Source organism: Aspergillus pseudoviridinutans, assembly GCF_018340605.1.
Source record: "Aspergillus pseudoviridinutans IFM 55266 DNA, scaffold_6, whole genome shotgun sequence".
NCBI lineage: Eukaryota > Fungi > Ascomycota > Eurotiomycetes > Eurotiales > Aspergillaceae > Aspergillus > Aspergillus pseudoviridinutans.
In genome coordinates this window covers 791,209-816,475 of record NW_025091286.1, presented here as the reverse complement: position 1 = coordinate 816,475, position 25,267 = coordinate 791,209, and the positions used below count along the sequence as shown (strand labels likewise).

Genomic DNA, 25,267 nt, shown 5'->3' with positions numbered 1-25,267 from the left:
TTCATTTAACATGACTCGCTAGTCAATACTGTGTCGTCTTAGCCGTATTGAGCGACGCCGATCCTTACCGGGATTAGCAGCGATTTCAAGGCATACCACAGCCGTTTGGTATTGTGGGGTCGAAGGCTTGAAAGGTTGTAGCTACAAGCTTGGTAGGCTTCTCTGAGCACTGTAGATAGATAGCCCCTAGGTACTCCGTACTCAAGGGTTCATTCGGTGTTGTCGATCTTGGCTCAAGTTCAAACAGCTCGTTTCATCTCTCGGTTAAGGGTGAAGTTGCTGCTGAAGATGGTGTGGTGCAAGGGGCTTTATCAAAATAGTTGCGCCGGCAACGAGAAGGAAAAGCAACTATTTGAGATAGTTTCAGAGCGAAGCGATGAAACACCCAAAAAGTGGACCAATCTGAGCAAGATCTGCGTGTCTAGTCGTGGAGTTCGCCAATTCCGCCTGTTTTGTCTCGATTGGGTAGTGACGATAACGGCCTTTGCTTTCATTTGATTGACACTGGTAAGGTGACCTGTCATGCTTTTCAGCAAGGGAGGGTTGTCCATTCTCCCTTGCAACCATGTGCTCTGCAGTCTGCCGTCAGCACAGGCCTCCAGTGAGGCTTGGCTATGTTTCATGCCATCCACGGGGGATGGGGAATGATGGAATCATACCCCGTACAACGGTAGAAGTCCTTGTCGTCAGTGCACTTCAGAAGGCCCCACTACAGAATAGACTTTTGAGTCTGCCTATATGCGCTGAGCTTGACGTAGAAAGCTGTTAAAAATAAGTCAGATTTCCTGGCCTTGGCTTGCGCAAAGACAGTGATCTCCCGAGAAGGTCCCTGAAGCGTTGAACCGGGCAGCCATGGGCCTTGACGCGAGTAATATCACTCCGGCCCATCTTGTTTTGATTCAAGGCTACGGTATACTTGATACATATCGCCTGATGAGCAATCATGAACTGCTCTCAAGTCGATCATCTGGTTTGGTCTGCGCCGCAGTACCGAGTACGGAGTAGTTGCTCTTAGGTGTCGTCAATTTTTGCCCAATTCGTGAATGGACGTCTCCTTGGTCGAGCCTTTACATCCATTGCAAGTCTGCCAGTGCCAATGAGGGTTTCACTTCGGGTTTGGCTGGGTTGGAAAGCTGCCCGAGTTGCATCATGATTTTACCCAGCAAGCACCCAGGCCCGCGGACTTCGCTTCATAGGCTTGTCCATCAACCCCTGACAACACCCAAACCTTGGTCTCAAAGCCTCGAAGCTCTGCGCAAGAGTAAGACTGGACGCACCCGACACTCTGGTAACAACCGGTGCCAAGAGTGAGGGTAGTTCACGGGCATCACCAATCAAGGCGTATCGAGGTTCGGACGGCTTCGCATTTCCGGCTAAAATTGAGATGTACCGTGTGAAACCTCAGCTGTCTCTTAATTGCTTGAGACGTGTCGTAAAGGTCATTTTTCGTCCCCGATCTTGAACGGCCCAGCCCCTAATCGGCAGAAAGTCACCGGGCGTAAATGAATAATTGCTTTTTCCCCCTTCGACAACTCGTCCCTTTCCATATGTCACGCGCATCGCACTTCTCAGCGATGATGCTTCTGGCAGGATTACCCAATGAGCGAGGCTTCGCGTTCTATTTTTTTCATTTTCCTGAGCCCAAATCATATTACTCTCAGTCTGAAATTAAAGGAGCATAGCTGAACTCTATTTTGGGCGTCAGTATGTCTGAAGTACGACGACCCAAGCATGCGGATGGTTGACACATCCCCGCAGCAGATTCGCCAATGATTCCCAAGGTAGAGCCCAACTTCATGCGAGCACTAGGTAGGTGTGAGGAACCATAAGGTAGTTGTTCAGCCATGGCCTCTTGTTAGAGACGGCCGGCCTGGAATGTCAATTGTCCGATGACTGCACAGAGAATTTTGACACTCGCAGCCGTTAGAACAGCACGAGAAGAAGCACAGCTGCATGGTAACCTGCATATGCACATAGCTTAACACACAAATGATGCACTTCTTGCATTGCTCCGTGAATTGTCACTCAGGAACGTTGACAAAGGGGGCTGTTCGCCGATCGCCGATCGCCACTCAAAGAGGAGACGAGGAAGCAAGGAGGTGACCGAGAAAAGAAAAGAAAACATACAGCCACAAAAGCATGTAGGTTGCTGACTGGCAGGTTGTAATTCCTGCTTCAGATTTCCTTGGGACTGTGCGTTGATCGTCCATACCAGCAACCACGTTTGTCCACGCGAACCACGCCTGTCTGAAGCTCCAACCGATCGTCCTCGCAACGGCTCGTCCTCGATCTCGACTCCCTATTCAGGCCTGCCAATCATGCCCCTAGCTCGGGATGTGCTGCACAGTATGACAGGGTGCAGGTCTGCATTTGGCAGCTGAATGACTGCCAAGAAAGTTGCATGCCATCGGCCATGCTACTGGTCTAAGGTCTAGACTTGTGACAGAAGACCTGGTGTTTCAGCCTAGTTTTCGTCCAATCATACACACAGTCCACTTCCAATGAACGAGAAATAATGGTGGGAGTCGAAAAAAGAAACTACCTGTCGGACGCCGTAGCGTACCAGGGGGACGGGCCCATAGGGCACTGCTCGGCCAATCTTCCCGACGTACGCCACGTCCGCTTATCAGAATCCCCCCCAAGGAAGTCGATCCGGTGGTAAATGAACTCCTGTTCAAGAGACGCGGACTAGACCCTTAAGTGATGAGATCCAACTCCACTCCGAGGCCATCCCTTGGCCCAAGCCCAGTCGGTACCTACGGATGGTAGACCGTTTTTGGTGATCAAGACATTTGATGATGATCCTTCGTGGACTCTGCGTCGAGAAGAGAATAGGGTGTCGAGTAGCCACGGAATAGATCCCTTCGCTCTTCATCTCACGACTGTTGGGCCGGTTGCTGATCTAGAGCCGTTCTCGGCAGTCCATGCGACAGAACACAACGGTGAATGTGCACTAGGCCCATGTCGATGTCATCGTCCATGCTGTCTTGCAGGCTGAAGATCTCGATCATTCCGGTTTCTCCCTCGATGCCATTCCTTTTTCTAGCCCCGTTCAATCTTATCCTTGTCATTTACAAGTGCCCTCGAGACTGTGGAGCGGGTCAGCTATTTTTGTATTCCATCATCAAAATTCCCTGACTGTTCCATCTGCTCCGGCGATCATCCTTGGGTATTTAGAGGATGGACATGCCTGTCTTGCTGTTACTCACCAGTTTTCAGAACCAGTAAGCATAAAAGCAGAAACAAAAAGCGACTTCACCCACTGTCATTGCAGATACACTCCCACAATCCACATCTTGAACATCATATCTCGAGTGTATATCGTCAGCCTGTCCTTCTGCCACACTTCAGCAACTGGATAGATTATCTCGGCTCACTCGCTTGCCCGAAGCAACTTCAACTTCCCAGCACTTCGACTTGAAGGCGAACAGAATTGTACCTCATAGTGACAATGCCTTCTGCAACAAAGTCCACAAAGTAAGCCCCATTCTTGTGCACACATATTCACCACAGAGGACTCACGTGTGGCTTCATTTCAGGATGACCAACGGCGAGAGCAGCGGCCTAAGTGCCGGGAAGTTGAGCCATATTCCAGACGCGAGCAACGGCGTGGTCGACCGATTCTCACAGTCAGCTTTTGCTGATGAGCCTTACTTTGCTCGTGCCCGCATGCAAGATCGGTCAGCTCACGTTTCACGTTTGAGCAGTCAACTTGACGCAACAGAAGAAATATTGCGAAAATGAAGGTGGAGGAAAGTTCAGGGGGATATCTCTTCACTCCAAATTTGGGGAGTGGTGGGACCCTGGAGAAAAATTCGTCCAAAGGATTGTCAGAATGATGTTCTATATACAAAGTCTATGATTGTCCTATTAGCGTACATTTCATCAAGACTAGGCCCCGAAACTCAGGGGCAGTTCTTTTTTTTTTCCCCGCCCTTGATTTGTGTCATAACCAAGTTCAATAGACTTCTCTCAATGTAAGAGCTTCACTATCCGTTGTGCTACCTTGTCGTACAGGGTGCTGGGAAACTCATGGCCTGCGTTGTAGTACTCAAAATCAACATTTCCCTGGAGGGCCAAAGTGGCATCGGGCACAAGCTCATCTTTCACGATGATGGAATCATAGATGCCGCACATGATGAGGACTTTGTCACTTGGAAGGCCATTTGTCAATTGCTCTTCCTTTGGAAGTCCTTTCTGTGCTGCCAGGTACTCGCCAAGGCGTGTCCAGGTGTCCCACTGTCGCTGCTGCAGGATCGGGCCAAAGCGCATACTAGACATAAATGCATGAACAAATCCGGCATGGTTGTTCACTTGCCAAGAAACGGCATTGGGAACCGTGACATGTGGATAGGCCCGAGACAATAACTGCACATTGCCTGCGGTTTGCGAGGGAAGCTCTTCGGTGAGGGCATCTGCAGCGCTGAGTTTTTCATTCTTTGACTTTGGAGTAGTCAAGGGCCCAGCGCGGAGGCGACGACCAACAAGGAAACCGAGTACCCGTTCTGGAACCAAACCACGCGAATAAAGAAGCCGGGACTGATAGCTGATCTGGGAGTCGCGGATCAACCCTGCTGGGGCCAACAGCACCAATGCGGAGAGTAGATTAGGGAAGTAGGATGCAAATGCCGCTGCAATACCACCGCCCAAGGAATAACCGACCAGACAGAATTTCCCAGAGCCAGCCCCCGTCCAGGAGACAGGAGAGGAGCTTAGAGCGAGGAAAATCTGAGTCGCAAAAAGTCGATCGTCTTGAGGAGCGTCAGACGGACAGTCCGAGTAACCTCTTCCAAAACTTCAAAGCAATCGCTCAGCAAAGTCTCTTAAAAAAAAATTGGTGAATAGCGAAACAACATACAGGTCAAAAAGCATCACTCGGCAACCCTGATCGGCTAAAGCATGAGCCAATCCGCCCAGTGCAATGCAAGGTGTGGTGATCCCATGGACGAATAATACTTTAGGTCCGTCCTCTGGACCCCATTCATACACTCTCATAGAGCCATACGGCGAAGCCACATCCCGCGCTCCAGGGAGCACATCATTTGGCAGAGGGAGTTGGTGCTTCTCCGCATCGGGGACTGTTGAAAAGGCTGCACGGGGCGAAGGGAGAATGGCACCCTTAGGATGCTGTTCGGAGAGAAACGAACGGAAAAGAAAAGCGAGAGTCACGGATGCTCCAGTCAAAACTAGTAGGTGAAGATGAACCTGCGGACCGTTGAAAGAATTGGAGGCTCTTTCAACTGCCTGGGTGTACCAAGCCATGGGCGATTGGTTCGAACTCTGGTCCCTCGAATTCTGGATCTCCTCTCTTTGGCTGTTCCAGGGCCTCTATGGTTTGGCCTTGGTTCTCGAATTGTTTCTAGTCAGACACTAACGGAGCAATGATCTAAAAAGTGACAGGACGAGAAGTAGCGTAATTTATTAATGACGCTTGACGAAGGAAAGAAAAGAAGCCGAGGTCCTCCGGAGATGTTGGAGTAAAGATGGATGCCTTATCAGTTGGCTCTTTCCCATAAACCGATCAGGCATCAACAGGCAGCAAGTGACTAATCCGGCGCTCACCAAAACATCACCAGCTCGATGCGTTCAGGAAGCACAACACAGCTCCTCGCAATCATCTCAAGACGATCTTCTAAAATCACCATTTTGATTGGTGATGTCACTGTACAGTGATAGATCTTGTCTGAAAAAATCTCAAGCTCATACTGTTCACCAATTTTCTGTCCAAAATTGTAGCAATGAGCTGAACAATCCGAGGCACTACTATATGACCGAGACTCGAATCTATCCAGAAAAACTGAAAATTCATCCGCTAAACCTAGACTTGGACAAATCTTTTTAGGATTGACTAGCTATTTTGATCCGCACAGTTTCGATTGATCCACGCTAATGAGCATATGCACCCTTCAAGTGGATAGATTGCCCAAAAGAATGTCGGCATATCTTCGAAAATGGACACGCATGAACGCAGGCAACACGATAGGCTGGTTAACATGTTACCAAAGTCAAACTTGCGCAGTTTCCGATGACAATAATCGCTCAGAGATGTCATACAAACAGACAGCACAAGTGAAGATCACAACGGGTAGCCGACTTATTCATGCTCTCATGTGGTCAACAATGGGGCCCAGCGAGCTGTAGAGTCAGCTTTGAGCTGAACTTGGATGTACAGAATCTGGCGCTGGTAGGACAGGAGGAGAAACGCCCTATTCGAAAACGACCCTGCAGAGAGCACAGCCGATAATTCCAAAGATCCAGCTGCTGGCTCTCGCTCTTGCTTTTACCCCATAACCTCCTAGCAATATTTTGCAGAGAAATCCCGGCGGTTTGACTGCCGATTCATAGGATGAGAGACGTTCCCGGCTAAATCGCGATTCGCCGTGGAGCCCTTGCGCATATGTGCAACGTGCTGCACCATCAAGAAGAAGGATCTGCAAGGTGCGCACCTCGTTTTATAGTTCTTCGGATAGCAATCTTACGGTCCCCTCTGATGTTTGCATTGCTATATCTCTGTCAACGACCACAACAGTGTTTGATCAGGGTTCTGTGGGTTGCGTATGGTGACGCTGACTCAGGATGTCTTGTCTGTAGCGGTAAGGTGAACTCAAATAGTTTCTGCGATTGCATGCTGTACTGAAAGGACGGCTTCCAAGACTCTGTCAATCCTGTTCAGTAGCCGCCCTTAGGCCGTATGAATCTCGGAGCCGTATTCCCGGACGTCCGAGGCAACAGCGATCGACCGTGACTTTTCATCATTTGGTCTATGTGCTAAGACAGGAATATATCCTTTACAATTTCTCTTGGCAAGTAGATGGATGGGCTCTTCTTTGGCAGTTGATGCAGAATTCTGCCTGAAGAGGCACCCCGCGCCATCTGAAGCGAACATCCGAAACCGAGTGCGCCGGCACTATCGTCAAGGCGATTTGCTATTGATGGGATTCTATCCCCGCATTCCGGTGATCGACATGGCTTCAGGACCCCTTCGATAATTAATCAATCCTTCATAGCAGGTCACCGATGGCTTGAAATGAAGCTGACGCCCAATAACGCCACAATCTGCCGGATCCTGCCACCGCATCATCTCTTCTAGTGCGTAGTTTCGACGTCGCAGCACCTGAATCTTCAAATCAAGTCTCTGAGAGCCGTTTCAGAAATCAGCCTCCGTGGAGTATGTGTCGTTACCGATCCAAATTCTCACTCCAAGGCAGCCGGAAAAATTTGGGTTGCCCGCCGTGCCTAAATGGCAAAACGGAGTACTTACAATCCTTCACGTTGAGAAAGCTCGTTTTCCACGTCTCAGTACACGCTGGGATGTCGACTTATCCCTTTTAGACGAGGCGCGGTCTGCCGAATTGATCGAGGTTTCGAGTTGAATGATACTATACCAGACAGGCTCCGGGGGCCGACGTCCTCGCTTGATAGGCATCACAAACTCCCGTTCAGGGCTTGATTTGGTCCTACCCTTGCAGCTCTAATCTTTCGCTCAGCTGCTGGAGGACTCAGTTCCTAGTGCGGAAAGACTGTGCATGAAAACGATCTCTTACCATCTTAGAGAGCATACCCCAAGGGGAAGTCACTTCGACGGTCTCCCTCAGATGTAGACCCGCCGACATACCATTACCTTATCAGACAATATGGTCTTGTAAGCTGAAAATGGTTGCGTATCTGCGTGTGGTCCTCTCGACCGCCATCTTCCTGGTATCCCTTGTCAAAGGGATTGTCGTGAACATGCAGAAACTGGCTATGGTCCGGGGTAGCAGTGATATTGCACCTAGCAAAAGTAGCTCGGAGCTTTCTCCGCTCCTGCACAGATGAAACGCAAAACTGACTCGTGGCTCTATGATGGACACGGAACTTTCGAGCTTCTGTTACTCAAACGACTTAGTGTGCGGAGCCCTTGTAAGTTCATGCGAGCTCCGGTCCACTTCCAGACATAACTTGCTGCCCTTGTGACATTCATTGCCGGCATGGTTAGCCCCCTACAATCTTGGAAAATCATCGCTCTCCTAGCTTGAAACAGGGGAATGCGACGGACTGACGGACCGTTGCACCGGATATGGTGAGATTGATATGCACTCCTCCTAGGCTAGCTCCGGGGTAAAAAGGAAGGACGATCTCACTTGAAGAAAAGGTATATAAAAGCCAACAACCTCGTCTTCAATCTTGGTCAATCATCTCTGCTGGTCAGATAACAAAGACAAAGACTTCATTCATTCTCTTCTGCACCAAAATGCATCGACGCGCGCTCCTTTTCTCTGCTCTTGCGGTGGCCGCCAATGCTCAGCAGGTCGGCACACAGAAACCGGAAACCCACCCTGCTCTGACCTGGCAGAAGTGTACTGCTGCTGGCAGCTGCACCCAGCAGAGCGGCTCTGTTGTGATTGATGCCAACTGGCGCTGGCTTCATTCGACCAAAGACACCACCAATTGCTATACCGGCAACACGGTAGGCATTTCCGCCGGCAGCCGTATTCAAGGACGCAATCTTGTTGACAATGCCAACAGTGGAACACGGAGCTCTGCCCTGACAACGAATCCTGCGCTCAAAACTGTGCCTTAGATGGAGCCGATTACGCGGGTACTTACGGTATCACTACCTCTGGATCCGAGATTAAACTCAGCTTCGTCACCGGTGCCAATATTGGCTCGCGTTTGTACCTCATGAAGGATGAGACAACGTACCAGCAATTCAACCTGTTGAATAGCGAGTTCACCTTTGATGTCGATGTGTCGAACCTCCCTTGCGGTTTGAACGGTGCTCTGTACTTTGTGGCTATGGATGCCGATGGTGGCATGTCTAAATACCCTACCAACAAGGCCGGTGCCAAGTATGGAACCGGATACTGTGACTCCCAGTGCCCTCGGGATCTCAAGTTCATCAATGGCGCGGTAAGATAAACTCTCACAATGGGAGATCTGATCGACGATTAAATAGAAGCTGACGATAAAACAGGCCAACGTGGAAGGCTGGAAGCCCTCCAGCAACGACAAGAAAGCAGGCGTTGGTGGCCACGGATCCTGCTGCCCTGAGATGGATATCTGGGAGGCTAACAGCATTTCCACTGCTCTGACTCCTCATCCCTGTGATGGTGTCTCACAGACCATTTGCAGCGGTGATGCCTGCGGTGGCACATACTCTTCTACCCGTTATGCAGGCACTTGTGATCCTGATGGCTGTGACTTCAATCCTTTCCGCATGGGCAATGAGTCCTTCTATGGCCCCGGCAAGATCGTTGACACGAAATCCAAGATGACCGTGGTGACTCAGTTCATTACTGCTGACGGCACTGACAGTGGTGCTCTTTCCGAAATCAAGCGCATCTACGTCCAGAACGGCAAGGTAATTTCCAACGCTGTCTCCAACGTTGCCGGCGTGTCTGGCAATTCGATCACCTCGGACTTCTGCACGGCCCAGAAGAAGGCCTTTGGCGATCAGGATATTTTCGCGAAGCACGGCGGTCTCAGCGGCATGGGCAAAGCTCTGTCTGAGATGGTTCTCATCATGAGCATCTGGGACGACCACGCCGCTAGCATGATGTGGCTTGACAGCACCTACCCCACTGATGCTGCTTCCTCGAAAGCTGGTGTTGCCCGTGGCACTTGCKACCACAGCGTCGGCGACCCGGCAACTGTCGAGGCCCAGCACCCTGATGCCTCTGTGACTTTCTCCAACATCAAGTTTGGTCCCATTGGCTCGACCTTCAAAGCTTAAGCGAGTTGAAAGGAAAGTCAAGCCCGAGCGGGAGACACTGATTGTGTCTGCAATGGTTGAGGGCAGGCTCCCTTGAGTAATGGCAGCAAGAGGAGTGTCTCCTCCCGGACTTGTATATAATCAGATACACGATTGACATAGACCCCTGCTGAGCTGCAGGGCAGGCTTTCATTTGCTGTTTTCTTATCTGCCACTTTCTTCGTCAAATTTCTCTTTTGGTTTCCGTTTCCAAGTGAAGTATTTTACAGTTCCTTTTGGTAAGAATTTCGACGTTGACTTCTCGTGTACATATGAAGTTGATTGATCAATTTTGTTGCCTTTCTGCAAGCCCATTGTCCTTGTTCCCGACAAACCACAGATGACACCTAGTATTCGTAACTATGAAGCAAACGTAGGAAGATCTCTTTGATGACACCTACATTGCATTTGCTCAGTCCAAGTCTCCTTCTCATCGCGAATTGTCTTCGGACTTTGCAAGCTGTGCATCAACCCAAGACAACAGAGAATCATCAGAATCATGACCGACTTTCTTCGGATCCAAGAACTGAAGCTCTACTGTGGAGGGAGAGTGAGTGCGGAACTTCACTGGTAGTAAGCAACGGAAATCATCTTGATACAGACACTGTCATTGATCTAGTAAGAGACGAACCACGAACAGGACAAACTTAAGGAAAGCACATCGACGACTTACTCAGGGCACCTGAACATGCCTCGTCATGAGACAAGCAATTACCAAAGGACTGTCTGATGTTGAGAGCACTTTGACTAATTCTGGAGGTGACACTCTGAGCATGTCTTGCTTTGACCACTGATGGGTAGCACGGGATGATCTGGACGGATTGATAGATGCCCCGACTGATTTGATGCCTGTATATTATGTGTTCTTCATTTGTGAGCTCTATTATATTGACCTGATTTAGTGATACTGCTAGATAGTCAACTTGCTCGAGAATGGCTTTTACATCAGGATGAGCCGTTATGTGCATCGATCCTAGGTTCTATTCAAGCTGTATTTATGACGTCTAATGCTGCCAGCTGTCTTCATCCCTCAGATGGAAATCTCCCGCCACCACTAATCAACCAAGCCTGTTCTCATTGCCAACAGGATGTATTCTTCAGCATCTCACAGAATCTTTGGTATCCCAGAAGTTCTTGAGGGAATCCTCCTCCAAGTTCATCTACCCACCTTGCTCACTTCAGCTCAGAGGGTCTGCTGTATGTGGCATAGGGTTATCCAAGACTCTAGTGCTCTCCAGAAAGCTCTCTTCTTCAAGCCTTCCGAGAAGAGGGTTGACCCAGAGGAAAGACGTATAAACCCGTTCGTTCAGTCAAACCTCTGGCGTGGTCTATTTCGCAAAAAGGTTCAGAAACATTCACGCGCACGCGTGCGTCGTAAGAGGGAGGTTTATCTTCGAAGAGAAGCTAGTTGGAGACGTATGCTCCTCAACCAGCCACCCTCCGACAAGATCACCATTGTTGGGTCTTTGTACCTGGATACCCAAAGCCTTATCCCCTCGCAACTCTCGCTCAAACCCCACAGAGACTGGTGTCGACTGGGAGATTTGTATTCCGGCATCGAGAAGGAAATTATCTTCCCAGCGCGTGATCCTTTCGTGTTCTTATGCGTTGTGCATCCACTTTCCGAACTTGAACCGGAACTGAGGCCTCCTTGGTCCACCGTACCTATCTCGAAGCTCCTTATTGATTGTGACGTTGTATTCTTCCATAGGGGCACACCTTTCACATTATCTACTTGGATGGAATTCGAAGATTGGCTGTGGTCACTGGGGAAATTTGATTTGGAACCTACTCTCGGCGGGGAAATTGATGATAACTGGTGCTTTGGCTTCCCAGGGCTACAAAGATCAGATTCTAAGTACTTTGATAGCGGTGTCACCGCGTATAGTCACTTTTTCTTTGTCGATTTAGCTTTTCATCGCAGAAAACGGGCGCAAGTATCACAGTCCCAGTCTGATAGCCCTTCCTCATAATTAGTTAATGGACTTCTAGAATTCAGAGATGTGTCTTAGCTTATGACAGAGTTTAGGGCATAGTTTGAGTAGGTAGGCCCACTGGCGGAAGATTCATCGGCCCGTAACGTACCCACTTTAAATGTCCATCTATTCTAGAGCTCCATCGAGGAGAAGTAAAGAAGACCTTGAATTACCACCTCCCCCCGCCATGTTTGACACGGTCTGCACCCTCCCGCTCTCAGCGGACCTGTTCTCGCAGGCCATTCATCCCAAGGAGCCAATTGTCTCCGTTGGGCTGTCTACTGGCCACGTCCAAACTTTTCGGCTTCCATCGGAGGAGAGCGACACCGACGATGACGGGGCGGAGTCGACTTCCTCGTCGCGCAATGGCAAGGGACACATCGATACAATGTGGAGGACCCGCCGACACAAGGGGAGCTGTCGGTGTCTAGGGTTCGGGGTAGACGGTGAGATGCTGTACTCTGCGGGGACGGATGGGTTGGTCAAGGCCGCAAAGGCGGAGACCGGCGTGGTGGAAAACAAAATTGCGATTCCTCCTGCGAAGGATGGGTGAGTCAATGGGTCTTTGCGTCGAAATTATGTTACTTCTTTGTGGGTGGGTTAACTAAATGTGACTGTTATGGCAGATCGGTCGATGCTCCGACAATCGTTCATGCGCTCTCCCCTCAGACTCTCCTCCTCGCTACCGACTCCAGTGCACTCCATCTTTACGACCTTAGAATTCCCTTCTCACCCGTGTCTGCTCGGCCACAGCAGACGCATCATCCCCATGACGACTACATTTCGTCTCTTACACCGCTCCCTCCGTCGGATACCAGCACCTCGGGCTTCAGCAAGCAATGGGTGACCACCGGCGGCACTACGTTAGCCGTTACAGACCTCCGCCGCGGTGTCCTAGTGCGCAGCGAAGATCAGGAAGAGGAATTGGTAAGCTCCGTTTACATCGGCGGTTTACGCGCGGGTGGAACGAGCCGGGGTGAAAAGGTGATTGTGGGAGGTTCCAGCGGCGTCTTGACACTCTGGGAGAAAGGCGCTTGGGATGACCAAGACGAGCGTATCTACGTCCAGCGGGAAGCCGGAGGCGGAGAGTCGCTGGAGACCCTGGCGGTTGTTCCTGACGAGCTCGGGAAGGGCAAGATGATTGCCGTCGGCCTGGGAAGTGGTGGAGTCAAATTCGTCCGGATGGGTATGAACAAGGTCGTTTCGGAAGTCATGCATGACGAGACCGAGGGCGTCATTGGTCTGGGATTCGACGTTGAAGGGCGCATGGTCAGTGGCGGTGGTCAGGTTGTCAAGGTGTGGCACGAGGCCGTCGACTCAGATGGAATGGACGGGGACATGGCTGGCGGGAAACGCATGTTTGGCGGTGATAGTGACGACAGCGACGATGGTGACGACTCGGATGATAGCGATCGCGAGAGTCGCAAGGCTGCTCCGCCTCAACGAAAGCGCAAGAAGAACAAAGGCAAGGGAGGCCAAGACATTATGGCATTTGCCGACATTGATTGATTTGATTTGACTCGGCTTGACTTGATTTCCGGATACCCCAAACGGTTTTGAAAAATCAAAAGTGAAGTGTAGCATGCATATATCGGTGTTTATGCGAAAGAAAAGCTGCAATTACGTGGTTGGTGCAACTTCGACGAAACATGTAACTATATCAAGGTATCGTAGTATATTATCAATCATACCTAGTACCCCCTGTGTTCAACAGAAACGAAGACACATACTTTATCTATATTAGGACACATCGACATCCACTTCTGCTCCAACCTCCAATAGGAGTAGAGGCATACTGTACCTTGGATGGTGTTCTATGGGGCAGATTGGAGATGGGGGGATTTCCGACCTGGTGATTTTCTTATCAGTGACAATGGGTTGAGGGATCCAACATCCAAATACCAGCATGTAGTCAACTCCATTCAGTAGGTTTGTCATTCTGCATTCTACAAAACTGCCTGTCAAAAGTGCTTCTACATCATCGGGATCATCAACTTGTCAACTGCCGAAACTCAATGGCCCGGAAAGAGACCCACGGCAAAGAGCTTCCTTCGCTCCAATCGCTCCATGACGTTGAACGGGGTTCGCACTCCCCCGCTGGTGGGGTGTGGGGAGAAGAGGTTATTAACTTATTATTCATGGCTGATCAAGCCTCATTGCCGGGAGACTATGGACTAGAGAACCTATACTTATAACCATGCTGCCCTGATTTCCTCTCTTGTTTCATTGATTCACCGTTTACCGATCCTTGAGAGTCCCGCGCCAGTCAATTGTCGTTTTACAACTTTGATCGCAGCACGAGTTGGCCATACCTATTCTCAAGATGGACTCCTTCGAGTATAATGCAAATCCGGGCCGTGTTATCTTCGGCAGCGGTACTATTCAAAAGCTCCCCGATGAAATTGGGCGACTCAACCTAAAGGCGCCGTTGGTCCTGTCGACACCGCAGCAGGTCGGACACGCCGAGGCCGTCAAGTCGGTTCTTAAGGGCCAAGTAGCTGGCATCTTTTCCGAAGCTACGATGCACACCCCTACCCATATCACAGATAAGGCAGTCGAGTATGCGAGGTCCCAAGGAGCGGATTTGGTCGTCTCCATCGGCGGTGGAAGTACCATTGGCCTGGGCAAGGCGATCAGCATCCGGACCGGCCTTCCTCACATTTGCATCCCGACTACATATGCTGGTAGTGAGATGACTCCTATTTTGGGCGAGACGGCAGACGGACTGAAGAAGACTCGCTCGGATCCCAAGATTCTCCCTGGGACGGTCATCTACGATGTCGACCTTACCATGACTCTACCTGCGGCGATGAGTGCAACGAGCGGTGTCAATGCCATTGCTCATGCTGGTTGGTGAAACACTCTGCATCTATGACGTTCAAAAGCTAATCGTCATGATAGTTGAGGCGCTGTATGCCCGCAACACAAACCCCGTCATCAATTTGATGGCTGTCGAAGGCACCCGAGCACTGGCGTCTGCCCTTCCAGAGATCGTTGAGAATCCCTCTTCGGAAACTGCTCGCTCGCTGGCTCTGTACGGTGCCTGGCTCTGTGGCACTTGCCTAGGCAGCGTGGGCATGTCCATCCACCACAAACTTTGCCATACCCTCGGCGGCAGCTTCAACCTGCCACACGCAGAGACGCACACGGCTGTGCTGCCACATGCTATCTCCTACAACGCTCCCAAGATCCCTGAGGCCATGAAGAAGCTTGCAGAGGCGCTTCCGGACAGTAACGGCGACGCTATTCACGGCCTCAATGTCTTGCTGGACAAGCTCAAGGTCAAGCGGGGTCTGAAGGAGTTTGGCATGAAGGAAGAGGATATTGACAAGGCTGCGGACATCGCTGTAAGCAATCCTTATTGGAATCCTCGAGACATTGAGCGTACTCCTATCCGGGAGTTGATTCGGAGGGTATGGGCTGGCGAGCCGGCAAGGGCAGATCTTTAGCTAGCAGTCATTATCCTGCTATATTATGTAAATCCAGTTTCAAATGTTAAGAGATGTCCCTAATGAGAAAAATGATCTAAGCACCTTTTTGGACGGTTATCGTACGATGAAGCCCTCCAAAATGCCATCAGTCCCATTGGCTGCGGATGGATGGCGGGGTGAAGTGGGGGATTTCTCTCGCCCTCACCAAAAAATAAAAATTTCCGCCATCAACATCCCACTTTTAAGAACGAATTCCTCCACCTACCCTTGCCTGAGGGCTCTTATCAACATGGCAACCGAAATGCAGGCGGCCCCTGTCCTCTCAACGCCAGATTCTCTCATACTCGAGGCCACCGAACCCGTCGCCCGCCAGAATGCGACTCGCACTCTGTCGGACGAAGAGCTCTCCATCACCTACGATATCGAGCGCACGTTGCAGGAGATCCGCCAGGCACGGTACAAGCGCATCGCCCTGCAGTTCCCAGATGATATGCTTCCGGATGCTCCCCGTGTTTTCCAGCTGCTCAGCCGAGGTCTTGCGCGCCGCGACGTCGACAGGGTCAGCGCCGAAAAGAACGGTAACGGAACGGACGATGCGGAATCGGAGAATCTAGCTCAAGATGTCTCTCAACTTAGTGTTGATGATAAGCCGGAGCCGGAGCCCAGATTGTATATATTGGCGGATACATCTTACGGGACCTGTTGTGTCGACGAGGTCGCTGCAGAACATGTGAATGCGGACGTTGTCGTGCATTATGGGCGCTCGTGCTTGTCGCCTACGGCCAGACTACCTGTCATCTATGTCTTCACTCACAAGGAGTTACCTATTGAGCTGGTCATCCAGGCGTTCAAAACGACCTACCCGGATCAGGCCACCAAGATCGTACTCGCGGCCGACGTGACCTACTGCGACCATATTCCTGCCGTGTACGCGCGCTTAGTAGAGGAAGGATACACCAACCTCTACGCGACGGAATTAATCCACTGCCCATCATCTGCCATTCCCAATCGGACGGTGCCGGACTCGGTGCGTGAGAACCCCGAATCGCTGTCGGAATGGCAGCTCTTCCACATCTCCGACCCGCCGACTGCGCTCCTTCTGACGCTCGCGTCCCGAGTGGCTGCGATCCACATCTATCCCACCGCCGACGGGCCGAGCGACAATGTCAAGCCGCTGCCCGCGTCGACATCGGCTGCCTTGGGGCGTCGCTACGCTATTCTGACAAGGCTCAGTACCGTCCCGATTTTCGGGATCTTGATCAATACGCTCAGTGTGAAGAATTATCTTCATATCGTGGAGCATGTGAAGCAAAAGATCGCAGATGCAGGAAAAAAGAGCTACATGTTCGTTGTAGGCAAACTGAATGCTGCCAAGGTGGCTAATTTCAGTGAAATCGGTGGCTGGGTGGTGATTGGTTGCTGGGAGAGTTCCCTTGTCGACAGCAAAGATTTCTGGAAACCGGTGATCACCCCGTTTGAGTTGGAGCTTGCTCTCAAGGGTGACCACGAGCGAGTTTGGACTGGAGCCTGGCAGAGCGACTTTCAGAGCATCCTTGACCAACCTGCCGAAGAAGCGCAAACAGCAGACGACGAAGGATCACCAAACGACGACGACGACATGTCCGAACCCGAGTCTGCACCTCCCGAGTTTGATCTGCGAACCGGCCGATATGTCTCTCACACGCGTCCGATGCGGAATCCTGCACCCCGCGTTTCCGCTCAGGGTGATGAGGATGCAGTCTCTGCTGCCAGTGGGCCGGCCGCTGCCCGAGCCCTAGCCAGACGAGCTAAAGGCGAGTTGGCCATGATCGGCGGGGCCGTCTCTCCAGGGGCTGAATTTCTACGGTCGCAGCGGACTTGGAAGGGGCTGGGAAGCGACTTCGATATCCAGTACGACGAAGAGGATCCTAGCGATAGCACTTTGGTCGTCGAAGGGCGCAAGGGCATTGCAAGGGGATATACGGTGGGCGATTCAATAGAGAAACACTAGTTTAGGGCGCAAATCAAGCTCTCGAGATACCCTGGATGGAGGCTGAACGAAGTCCGTTACCAAAAACTTGCTTGACACATCAGTGGATCCTCCAAATCCTATGAGTTAGCTAGAGTATAATCGACCAATAATTGTGTAAAGAATTGATAATTGATGGGCAAAAACAATTTATCCCTCAGGAGTAAAGAAAAGTGTCTCGCGCGACACACAGGGCGACCTATCACATGATGGACACAAGCAGATCCCAGGCGTCGTTGGGTTTGATCCCAACACGATCTATCGACCTTACTGAGTTGGCAAAGCAACAACACCCAGCCAGCTGGTGGTCTTATCATCATCTCCTTTATTACCTCTTTTTCTTCCAGTCCTTGCCCTTAGATGGCTTCCGCATGGTGTCCATCTTTGGAGTGCACTCCTTACCTTGTGCATCTTAGCCCGTCTTCTCTTCCTTTATGATGTGCGACGCCTGCATTCTCCGCTTCGATCCCGGCCTCGCGTCACTTTGATCCTCAGCAGCAGCGTGCCAGAGGGGGGGAAAAGAAAGAGAAAAGAATCCGCTGCAATGTCTCTCCTATGTGAATCTCCGGCCTCTGGACCGGAGGTGAAAAGTCGCGATTTAGATGAGATGGAGGAGGATACAGCTTCGGTTTTCTCGGAGTGCTCATCGGAGCAGTCTATCCCCCCGACTCAGCGGTCTCTTTCGATGTTTGAGCGAGTCATCACCACCCACGCGCCTATCCTTGAATCTCTCCTACTCCAGACTCCCACCGATGCCATCCTCAAGCTCTTTCATACCTCCCGCTACCTTCGATCCTTCCTCCAAAATTACCCAACGGCATGGAAGTACCTCTCGTTCCGCTTGTTCTACCCATCCGGCAGTCAGTTCCCGCTCAGGATTGTATTTCCTGGAGGGACAGAGTCGGTGATGCCACGCCAATCGCGGTCATATGCTCTCGACCAACTGCTGATGAACGTGGTGGTTCCATTCAGCCCGTGTCTGAAGAGTCTGGAGCTGGATAATACCGCGGTCTCGGGGCAGATTCTAATATCTACTGTTTTGCATTCGCGGCGAGAAACACTGGAGCACCTTTCTGTTCGGGGCTGCAAGAATGTCTCTCTCAAATACCACATTATCCCCTATCTGACCATGTTCGGGCTCCAGTACGACGTGGACATGGAAAGGAACATCGGAAGCTCCTCGTCGACGAAACGTCTCGCGCTCAAAAGTCTCTATACATACCGATGCCGGCATCATAGACGCAGACCTTATCTCTCATCTTCTCTCTTGCGGAAGGATTCTGACTCCGAGCCTACCCATGAATTGGTCAACCTCTGTCATAAATTGGGGATCTGGACTGACACTGCGTGGTGCTCTACTCCTGCCGGAAGATGCTTCCGGAGAAGGAGCTATGTTTCTATGAGGGTTCCCCAAGGTTCCGCCGAAGTATGGGTGGTTTTTGACCGGCTGTGGAGGTCTAAGAATTGGATTGGCCCAGTGGAACAGGGCGGTCGACCAAGCCAGAGAGATGGGAAGTTGTGGGAACACAACGAGACCGGGTGCAATGGCGAGCCACTCGGCACCGGGGAAGGACAGGGGCTAGGCGAAGGCAAGATGACGCCTGCTCATTTGCGCTCAAGCCACACTCGTTTTGTTGACAACGTCCGCTGCGATAACTGCTTTGAGGAGATCTCTGAGAGATGCGAACAATGTAGTATCCTGATGCACTGCGTCGGGTGTCGAAAGACCCTGTGTGCAAGCTGTGCGTATGACCGACCTTATCTTCACAGCCGCAGCAGTTCGTCGACTCCAGAGGACTCTGCGAAAAGCTTCTGGTGGGCACCTGGCGCTGTTGTGACCCCGTGTCTTATGCAGGATCCTCTCAGAAACTCGACGGACAATGTCTCTGTCAATCCCAACGACCCAGTACCTTATCCGACCCTGAAATTTCATTGGTGTTGTACTGAGCCCATATTTTCCGGAGGCGGCGGCATCAGCATCGGCACCCCTAACCGGGACGTTGACCAGGTGCGAGCAGCTCCATTGCCCCGTGGTCAAGGCTGGGAGGACTTGGAATACTCAGCCAACGAGTGGAGCAAGACCTTCCCGAAGTATGCTTACGGTGATCCCCGCAAACCGGACTACTCCCTTGAGACAGGCCATATCGCCATGATGAAATGGCTACTGGGACCGCCTGATCGCCAGCCTACAGCATGTCCTCGGAATCTGTGCCAAGAATGTTACGACGCTCCTCAATGGAAGGTTCACTGCAAGAGTTGTTCGAAGCCATTATGCATTGAACACGACCTGCGGGGCCTTCGGCTTCGTATCTGCGGTTATCGGGACCTGGCTCTGGAGAAGATGGCTATTCAGAACCCGTCCGGGCTGAGGTCCGATCAGGTCAACAGCGAATTCATGCGAGAGCTCGGCATTCCACAGCCTGGTCTTGCAGGTGCCACTCCCGAAATCGAACTACCTTACCGAACCCTGCGCGTCTTCGATTCTACGACTAGCAGTTTCACTGAGGACAATGGAGATGGGGGTGCCATTGCTGATATGGGACATCCCGGCCTGCTGAGTTCGGGAATATCTTCCAGGCCTGTAGCGCCTATCCACCGCCGATCGAGGAGTTTCTCGGTCAGCAATTCAAACCGCTCTCGGTCCTCGTCACCGTCATCCTTCTTCTGCGAGTCGCCGTTCGATTCCCCCAAATGGCAAGGCTGCCAGTCCTTCTTTTGCCCACAGATTCGCGCGGTCGGTGACCAGCGCCCGAGATGCTCTAGTATCCTGCGGGAATGCACGGCCTGCTCGGTCTACGTCTGCCAGGATTGTATCAACGTGAACCCACCTTGCAACTGTTCCTTTTGCCAAGTGCACTACCACTGCCCGAACTGCATGAAGCTCCGTGAGCGGGACGGGACATGTCGCCGGACGGCAGAAGAAAAGGCGCGACGGGAGCAGAAGTGGAAGCAGGACATGCAGGCCCTGGAAGCGATTCTGGAGTTCAAGCTGGCCGACGAGGTTGTGGAATTTGCAGGACAATTCTTCGACCTGATCGAGGCCATGCCAGACGTGGAAGCACATGAGGCGGAGGATGTTCAGCAGAACAATCCATCAGATTCGATCTTTGCATTCGATCAGAGTCCTCTCGGAGCGGAATTCCTGGTGGATGATGCATTGACTGACAGTTCCGAGTGAGATTCTCAACCGCATTGCCTTCAGTATCAGTAATGTGCGTTTAGCGATATGTTCAACAGCGTCGGACTTTGCGCGGGAAGCAAAGCACTCATGTGATGGAGTTAGGGTTGACGACTGCTCTATTCGCATTATTGTCATGGAGCTAGCGAGTATGTTATGGCATATTGGTCATTGTTCGGGTCGTTTACTAGGATAGCGTATTTGTTATTCCGTGTATATGCCTTGTAAGGAGTCCGGTTACTAGCTACAGGGAAGAACAGAGCAATAAAATGTCAAATTACATAGCATCATTCCACACGTGTCACTACTTACATGGCATTTGAGCCCAAGAGATATACCGGATAGTCTCGACTCAAGCTCTTATGATGAAGAGGTCTCCACAATAATCGACAGATCGCTGCGGAACGGCCCCGCCAACCGCCGGGACCGACAGAAGGTACTCGAATTGTATCCGAAAAGTGCAGCTCGATGATCTTTTCGACACGCGACAATCTAACCTTGCCTACCTAGTCTATCTTCCTTAGGATCAGGTTGATTGCCAGTTACTGCCAGAGGTAAGCCTCCAAGCTAAGGTTACTACGGAGTAACCCCGCGCAAACAACCGCTAACCCCACACCTCGAATTCTCCAGCTCCAAGCCTCATCGATCAACACTCAACAGCTTTCACACACCCAAGCCCACAGAATTATAAAAATGTCATCCACCGCTCTGGAACAAGATCCCACACCCAAGGACATCGCCGATCGCGAACGCGAAGAAAAAGAGCGCAAGGCAAAGGAAGACGCAGAGCAGGCGCAGCTGCCGTACAAATGGACGCAGACGATCCGCGACGTGGACGTGACAATCCCCGTGCCGGCGAACATCAAAGGGCGGGATCTGGACGTTGTGCTGACCAAGACGAAGATCAAGGTTGCGATTAAGGGGCAGGAGGCGTTGATTGAGGTGAGCACGAGGACTGACCCTTCTCGGTCCGGACGGAAAGCTGGAAGGGAAGAGGGGCTAATGGTGAGCTAGGGCGACCTTCCTCATCCTATTATCTTGGATGAATCATCCTGGACGCTGGAGACGACGTCCCAGCCTCCCGGGAAGGAGGTCTCGGTGCACCTAGACAAGGTTAATAAGATGGAATGGTGGGCTCATGTTGTGACGACGGCGCCGAAGATCGACGTGAGCAAGATCACGCCGGAGAACTCGAGTTTGAGCGATTTGGACGGCGAGACGAGGGCGATGGTCGAGAAGATGATGTATGATCAGCGGCAGAAGGAGATGGGCGGGATGACTAGCGACGAGCAGCGGAAGATGGACATTCTGAAGAAGTTCCAGGCTGAACATCCAGGTATGTCCTCATCGATATTCGGCATGGTCTAGGGCCTAACGTGTTACAGAGATGGACTTTTCGAATGCAAAGATTGGTTAAGGTGGTGTGGGTCTACTGTGTGTTGAGTGTGTATGAATTAATGATATCAGTGTACTTGAGATACTTGAGGTTAACTGAGAACTCTAATGGAACTCTACATGGGCCTCCATGGATATGCTTACCCATGTCTTTGACTGGCATGGCTTTATCCAAGACTCACTTGCTCACTTGCGGTTTACGTACGGAAGTAATATCACTGCTTTTACCATTCGGGTAAGGCCTCCACAAGCGAATGCGAGAGTTGCCATTATGGGACTAGCGCCACATCTATAGGACGGGTCTTGTCGTATTCCCATCAGCCTCCCTCATCTTCCAGCAACCTCTGATGGATAGTCCTCCACTGAGTGCAAGGTAGACCAGCTCAGGATATTAGCCTTGACTCATGAGCTGAACCAATCCGCCTTGCGAAAGCAGACGACCACCCTAGCAAGGCGCAGCCAATCGAGCCCGACAGGCATCTCCTCTTCAGAATCGTTATCTCTGTACATCCGTAACAATCAGTCAGAGCTATATTTGAAGCGCATTTGAAGCGCATTTGAAGCCTCGGTTTAGAGAATACAGCACATATCTTCTGAAGATACAATGTTACCTTCACCAGAAACATCGGTCTCTCCCGAGGCCGCCGACAGAACCCAGTCAAAGACCAATCCCCGACTTTCCGGGCTGTCAGGACCTTTGCAAGGCCGGAAGAGTCTATTTCGAGTCCCAATGTACCGGTCGTCCGGTACTGGACCCTCAAACAGCGAAAGATCCACTAAGCGTGTCTACCATGCGCGGCGGCCGCACCACAAATCCCGCTCCGGCTGTCTAGCCTGCAAGAGAAGACGAGTCAAAGTACGTTGCCTTTCCTGTTTCGTTTTGGCCTGGTATTGTAGAGTATATTGATGGATTCAGTGCGATGAGACCCAACCCCACTGCCTGCGATGCCAGAAACATGGCGTTACATGTGTATATGCCGGTCCGGAGTGCCCAGCTAACGAAAGGGGCATTGTTTCTTTATTCATTGACAAAAAGCCCGAGTTGGTATCGCCAAGCTCTAGCCAGTATTCAATGTATCTTCTGGAAGTGGCAGAGAAAATAGATGAGCTGTTGCAGCTAGGCTCAAAGACGCGACAGTCATCCGATGCCGTTCGCGCTCTGCATCATTTCCATCACGTCACCACGACTACCATTGCCACTCAGCGCACACAGATACTCCTGAGAAACCAATTGATGCAACTAGCCTTCAATGTCAGTCGACCTGCATCCGAGCTTGGTAGATATCGCTGACAGACTCAGACACCCCTACTCATGCACACCATCATAGCGGTGGCAACCACCCATCTTCGTTGTGTTGTGCCGGACAATACCGCTTACAAAATGGCCGAAGCGTACCACTGGCAGCAGGCCATCAGCCAGTACTCCAAGGAGCTCGGCTGCGCAGTCGGTCCGCACAACATGGACGCTCTCTTCTCCACATGCCTCCTCACGACCATCAACGCGTTCCAACTGGAGGAATACAACCCCCGCAAGTCCTTTGTCTTCTCCGACGATCCACGAGCCCTGAGCTGGCTCACCTTACAGGGCGGCCTACGTCACCTCCTGGGGCTTACGAGACCCTGGCTGAGCATCAGCATGTGGTGGGAGGTTTTCATGGAGAATCACTATGAGAGTCAAGCCTTCGACGATCCACCGCCAGGATGGGAGGGTCTGCACCCGGAGCTGGCTGATATCTGCGGTATCGACGACACGACCACGGAAGAAAGTAATCCGTACCTGGTGCCGCTGCGGATGCTCACGGTGCTCTCCCAGTCCGAGCGGTCCATTAAGAGTTTCTCCAAGTACACGACCTTCATGGGCCGGTTGTTGCCGAGCTTTTGGGCGCAACTAGCGAAGAAAGACCCGCCGGCGTTGATCATTATCAGCTGGTGGTTGGCGATGTTGGACTCTGCTCGGTGCTGGTGGGCGGAGACGCGGGTGCGGTCCGAGTGTACGGCTATCTGCATGTATCTAGAGAACAGTGAGGATCCGCGTATCCTGCGGCTGTTGGAGTTTCCGGCGGAGGTTTGTGGGTATCTTCTCAAGCATGTTCAGGAACGTGCTGAGATGGAGGCACCCTTATTTATACCATATGAGCCATGTCAGCTGGAGACTGATATCTAATGGATGTTCATTCATAAACAGCTCGTCATTATTATAGATGCGTATGTGCAATATTCCAATCAGGACTCCGTCCAATTGCGCCAGCCACCCAATCCTGCATGCCTAGCATGATGTGGCTCAATCCCATTATCCGAGAGCATAAAGAACGCAATGCTTCCATCCGACCATTGAGGCCAACCATTAATTACTGTAAAGTGCCGAAGAAACACCAACTATGAGCCACGAAAAAGAAACAAAACCCCAAATGATTAGTGCAACATCGTTACTCGTTAATCACCTACTCTCCCAGGAGAAGCGCCGCTGGCTCTCAAAACTCGCCGTGCCATGCCCCGCGAGATCCCGCGGCAGACACTCCCGCCGAAACACCGGCCTAGGCTGCGCAATGTGCGCCATAGGCGGCGGCGGAGGCAGCGGCGGCGGATTCAACGAGGAGATGGACATGGACCTCGACGGGGCCGGCGAGATCCGCGGCGAATACGGCGGCGGCGGCGTCTCCCTCGTTGCCGTCGAGGTGTTGCCGTAGCTGCTTGGGAAGGAAATAGCCGAGGAGACGTCCGAGGTGAGCTCGTCCCCGTCTGTGCTGGCAAAGTCGCGCGGGTTCTTCTCATCATGCAGCGAGGCGATTGAGCGTGACGAGGAGATGGGCGGATCGCGCATGTGCGCTTCCAGCGTCTTTTCTTGGATGCTGCTCATCGGCCGTGGGGTGTACCGTGGCAGCGGAACGGGTGGGGTGTACCCATCCTCGTCAAAGGTCATGTAGACCGGCCCTTCATCGGGATGATGGTGAGGGGGGAAGTTGCTGTCGTTGTGATAATGATGATGGTGATGGGTTTCGGCCATTGCTCGGCTTGGAGCCGGGGCTGCTGGAACGCGCGGGGAACTCTTCGGGGCGAAGCAGCCGCACAGCCCGCTGAGAAATGACATGACTGAATTTTTGTACGACGAGGGCTTAAGGAGATTCCTGACAATATGGAAAAAATATAAAAGTCTACTTTATCATACGGGCATATGCAAAGATAATGGGTAGTAATGGATTTGGCTCATCAATGGAGGTCAAAGTAGTAATGAAGACGCTCGGATCAATGGATTGTCGGATGTCAGCAAGGCTGACTCGAGGAGGTCTCTCGATATCAGAGCAACATGATGTTCAACGGAGTCCAGCGTGATATCTGGACAGATGAATAGTCAATGAGCAGAAGAGGGGATACAGAGAAGAAAATAGAAGAAAGAGAGAAGCGAAGATGACAGAAGTTGGCTTCGTATCTGCCCTGGCTGTGCCTCACTGCCTCAGGCCAGTCACGGTACCATGGACTCAGGCACCCATATTGTGTCGTGCTGTGATTGGCTGCAGCATTACCGATAAGATAGGTACATTGCTTGGCTAT

At 51.6% G+C, this 25,267-nt stretch overlaps 10 protein-coding genes across 10 annotated transcripts; 8 read left to right on the top strand and 2 right to left on the bottom strand.

Moving 5' to 3' along the window:
- Positions 1–3,451: 3,451 nt before the first annotated feature.
- Asppvi_008734 (uncharacterized protein) lies at positions 3,452–3,744 on the top strand (the record flags this gene model as incomplete). Its single annotated transcript, XM_043304600.1, has 2 exons — positions 3,452–3,477; positions 3,540–3,744. The coding sequence occupies 2 exons, from the start codon at positions 3,452–3,454 to the stop codon at positions 3,742–3,744; spliced, it is 231 nt and encodes a 76-aa protein (XP_043160535.1).
- Positions 3,745–3,972: 228 nt separating this feature from the next.
- Positions 3,973–5,262, bottom strand: Asppvi_008733 (alpha/beta hydrolase; the record flags this gene model as incomplete). The annotated part of the gene is made up of 2 exons (XM_043304599.1): positions 3,973–4,795; positions 4,859–5,262. 2 exons carry the CDS (start codon positions 5,260–5,262, stop codon positions 3,973–3,975), a joined length of 1,227 nt encoding a protein of 408 aa, XP_043160534.1.
- Positions 5,263–8,230: 2,968 nt separating this feature from the next.
- Positions 8,231–9,712, top strand: Asppvi_008732 (glycoside hydrolase family 7 protein; the record flags this gene model as incomplete). The annotated part of the gene is made up of 3 exons (XM_043304598.1): positions 8,231–8,446; positions 8,506–8,889; positions 8,954–9,712. 3 exons carry the CDS (start codon positions 8,231–8,233, stop codon positions 9,710–9,712), a joined length of 1,359 nt encoding a protein of 452 aa, XP_043160533.1.
- A 2,181-nt stretch (positions 9,713–11,893) lies between these two features.
- On the top strand, positions 11,894–13,215 carry Asppvi_008731 (WD40 repeat domain-containing protein; the record flags this gene model as incomplete). The annotated part of the gene is made up of 2 exons (XM_043304597.1): positions 11,894–12,255; positions 12,333–13,215. 2 exons carry the CDS (start codon positions 11,894–11,896, stop codon positions 13,213–13,215), a joined length of 1,245 nt encoding a protein of 414 aa, XP_043160532.1.
- An 814-nt stretch (positions 13,216–14,029) lies between these two features.
- Asppvi_008730 (maleylacetate reductase) lies at positions 14,030–15,155 on the top strand (the record flags this gene model as incomplete). The annotated part of the gene is made up of 2 exons (XM_043304596.1): positions 14,030–14,555; positions 14,608–15,155. 2 exons carry the CDS (start codon positions 14,030–14,032, stop codon positions 15,153–15,155), a joined length of 1,074 nt encoding a protein of 357 aa, XP_043160531.1.
- A 271-nt stretch (positions 15,156–15,426) lies between these two features.
- Positions 15,427–17,127, top strand: Asppvi_008729 (2-(3-amino-3-carboxypropyl)histidine synthase subunit 1/2; the record flags this gene model as incomplete). The annotated part of the gene is made up of 1 exon (XM_043304595.1): positions 15,427–17,127. The coding sequence occupies one exon, from the start codon at positions 15,427–15,429 to the stop codon at positions 17,125–17,127; it is 1,701 nt and encodes a 566-aa protein (XP_043160530.1).
- Positions 17,128–17,689: 562 nt separating this feature from the next.
- Positions 17,690–20,323, top strand: Asppvi_008728 (uncharacterized protein; the record flags this gene model as incomplete). The annotated part of the gene is made up of 1 exon (XM_043304594.1): positions 17,690–20,323. One exon carries the CDS (start codon positions 17,690–17,692, stop codon positions 20,321–20,323), a length of 2,634 nt encoding a protein of 877 aa, XP_043160529.1.
- Positions 20,324–21,016: 693 nt separating this feature from the next.
- Asppvi_008727 (NudC domain-containing protein) lies at positions 21,017–21,740 on the top strand (the record flags this gene model as incomplete). The annotated part of the gene is made up of 3 exons (XM_043304593.1): positions 21,017–21,265; positions 21,338–21,659; positions 21,709–21,740. 3 exons carry the CDS (start codon positions 21,017–21,019, stop codon positions 21,738–21,740), a joined length of 603 nt encoding a protein of 200 aa, XP_043160528.1.
- A 582-nt stretch (positions 21,741–22,322) lies between these two features.
- Positions 22,323–23,882, top strand: Asppvi_008726 (Zn(II)2Cys6 transcription factor domain-containing protein; the record flags this gene model as incomplete). The annotated part of the gene is made up of 3 exons (XM_043304592.1): positions 22,323–22,574; positions 22,635–22,970; positions 23,019–23,882. 3 exons carry the CDS (start codon positions 22,323–22,325, stop codon positions 23,880–23,882), a joined length of 1,452 nt encoding a protein of 483 aa, XP_043160527.1.
- A 273-nt stretch (positions 23,883–24,155) lies between these two features.
- Positions 24,156–24,806, bottom strand: Asppvi_008725 (uncharacterized protein; the record flags this gene model as incomplete). Its single annotated transcript, XM_043304591.1, has 1 exon — positions 24,156–24,806. The coding sequence occupies one exon, from the start codon at positions 24,804–24,806 to the stop codon at positions 24,156–24,158; it is 651 nt and encodes a 216-aa protein (XP_043160526.1).
- Positions 24,807–25,267: the final 461 nt, after the last annotated feature.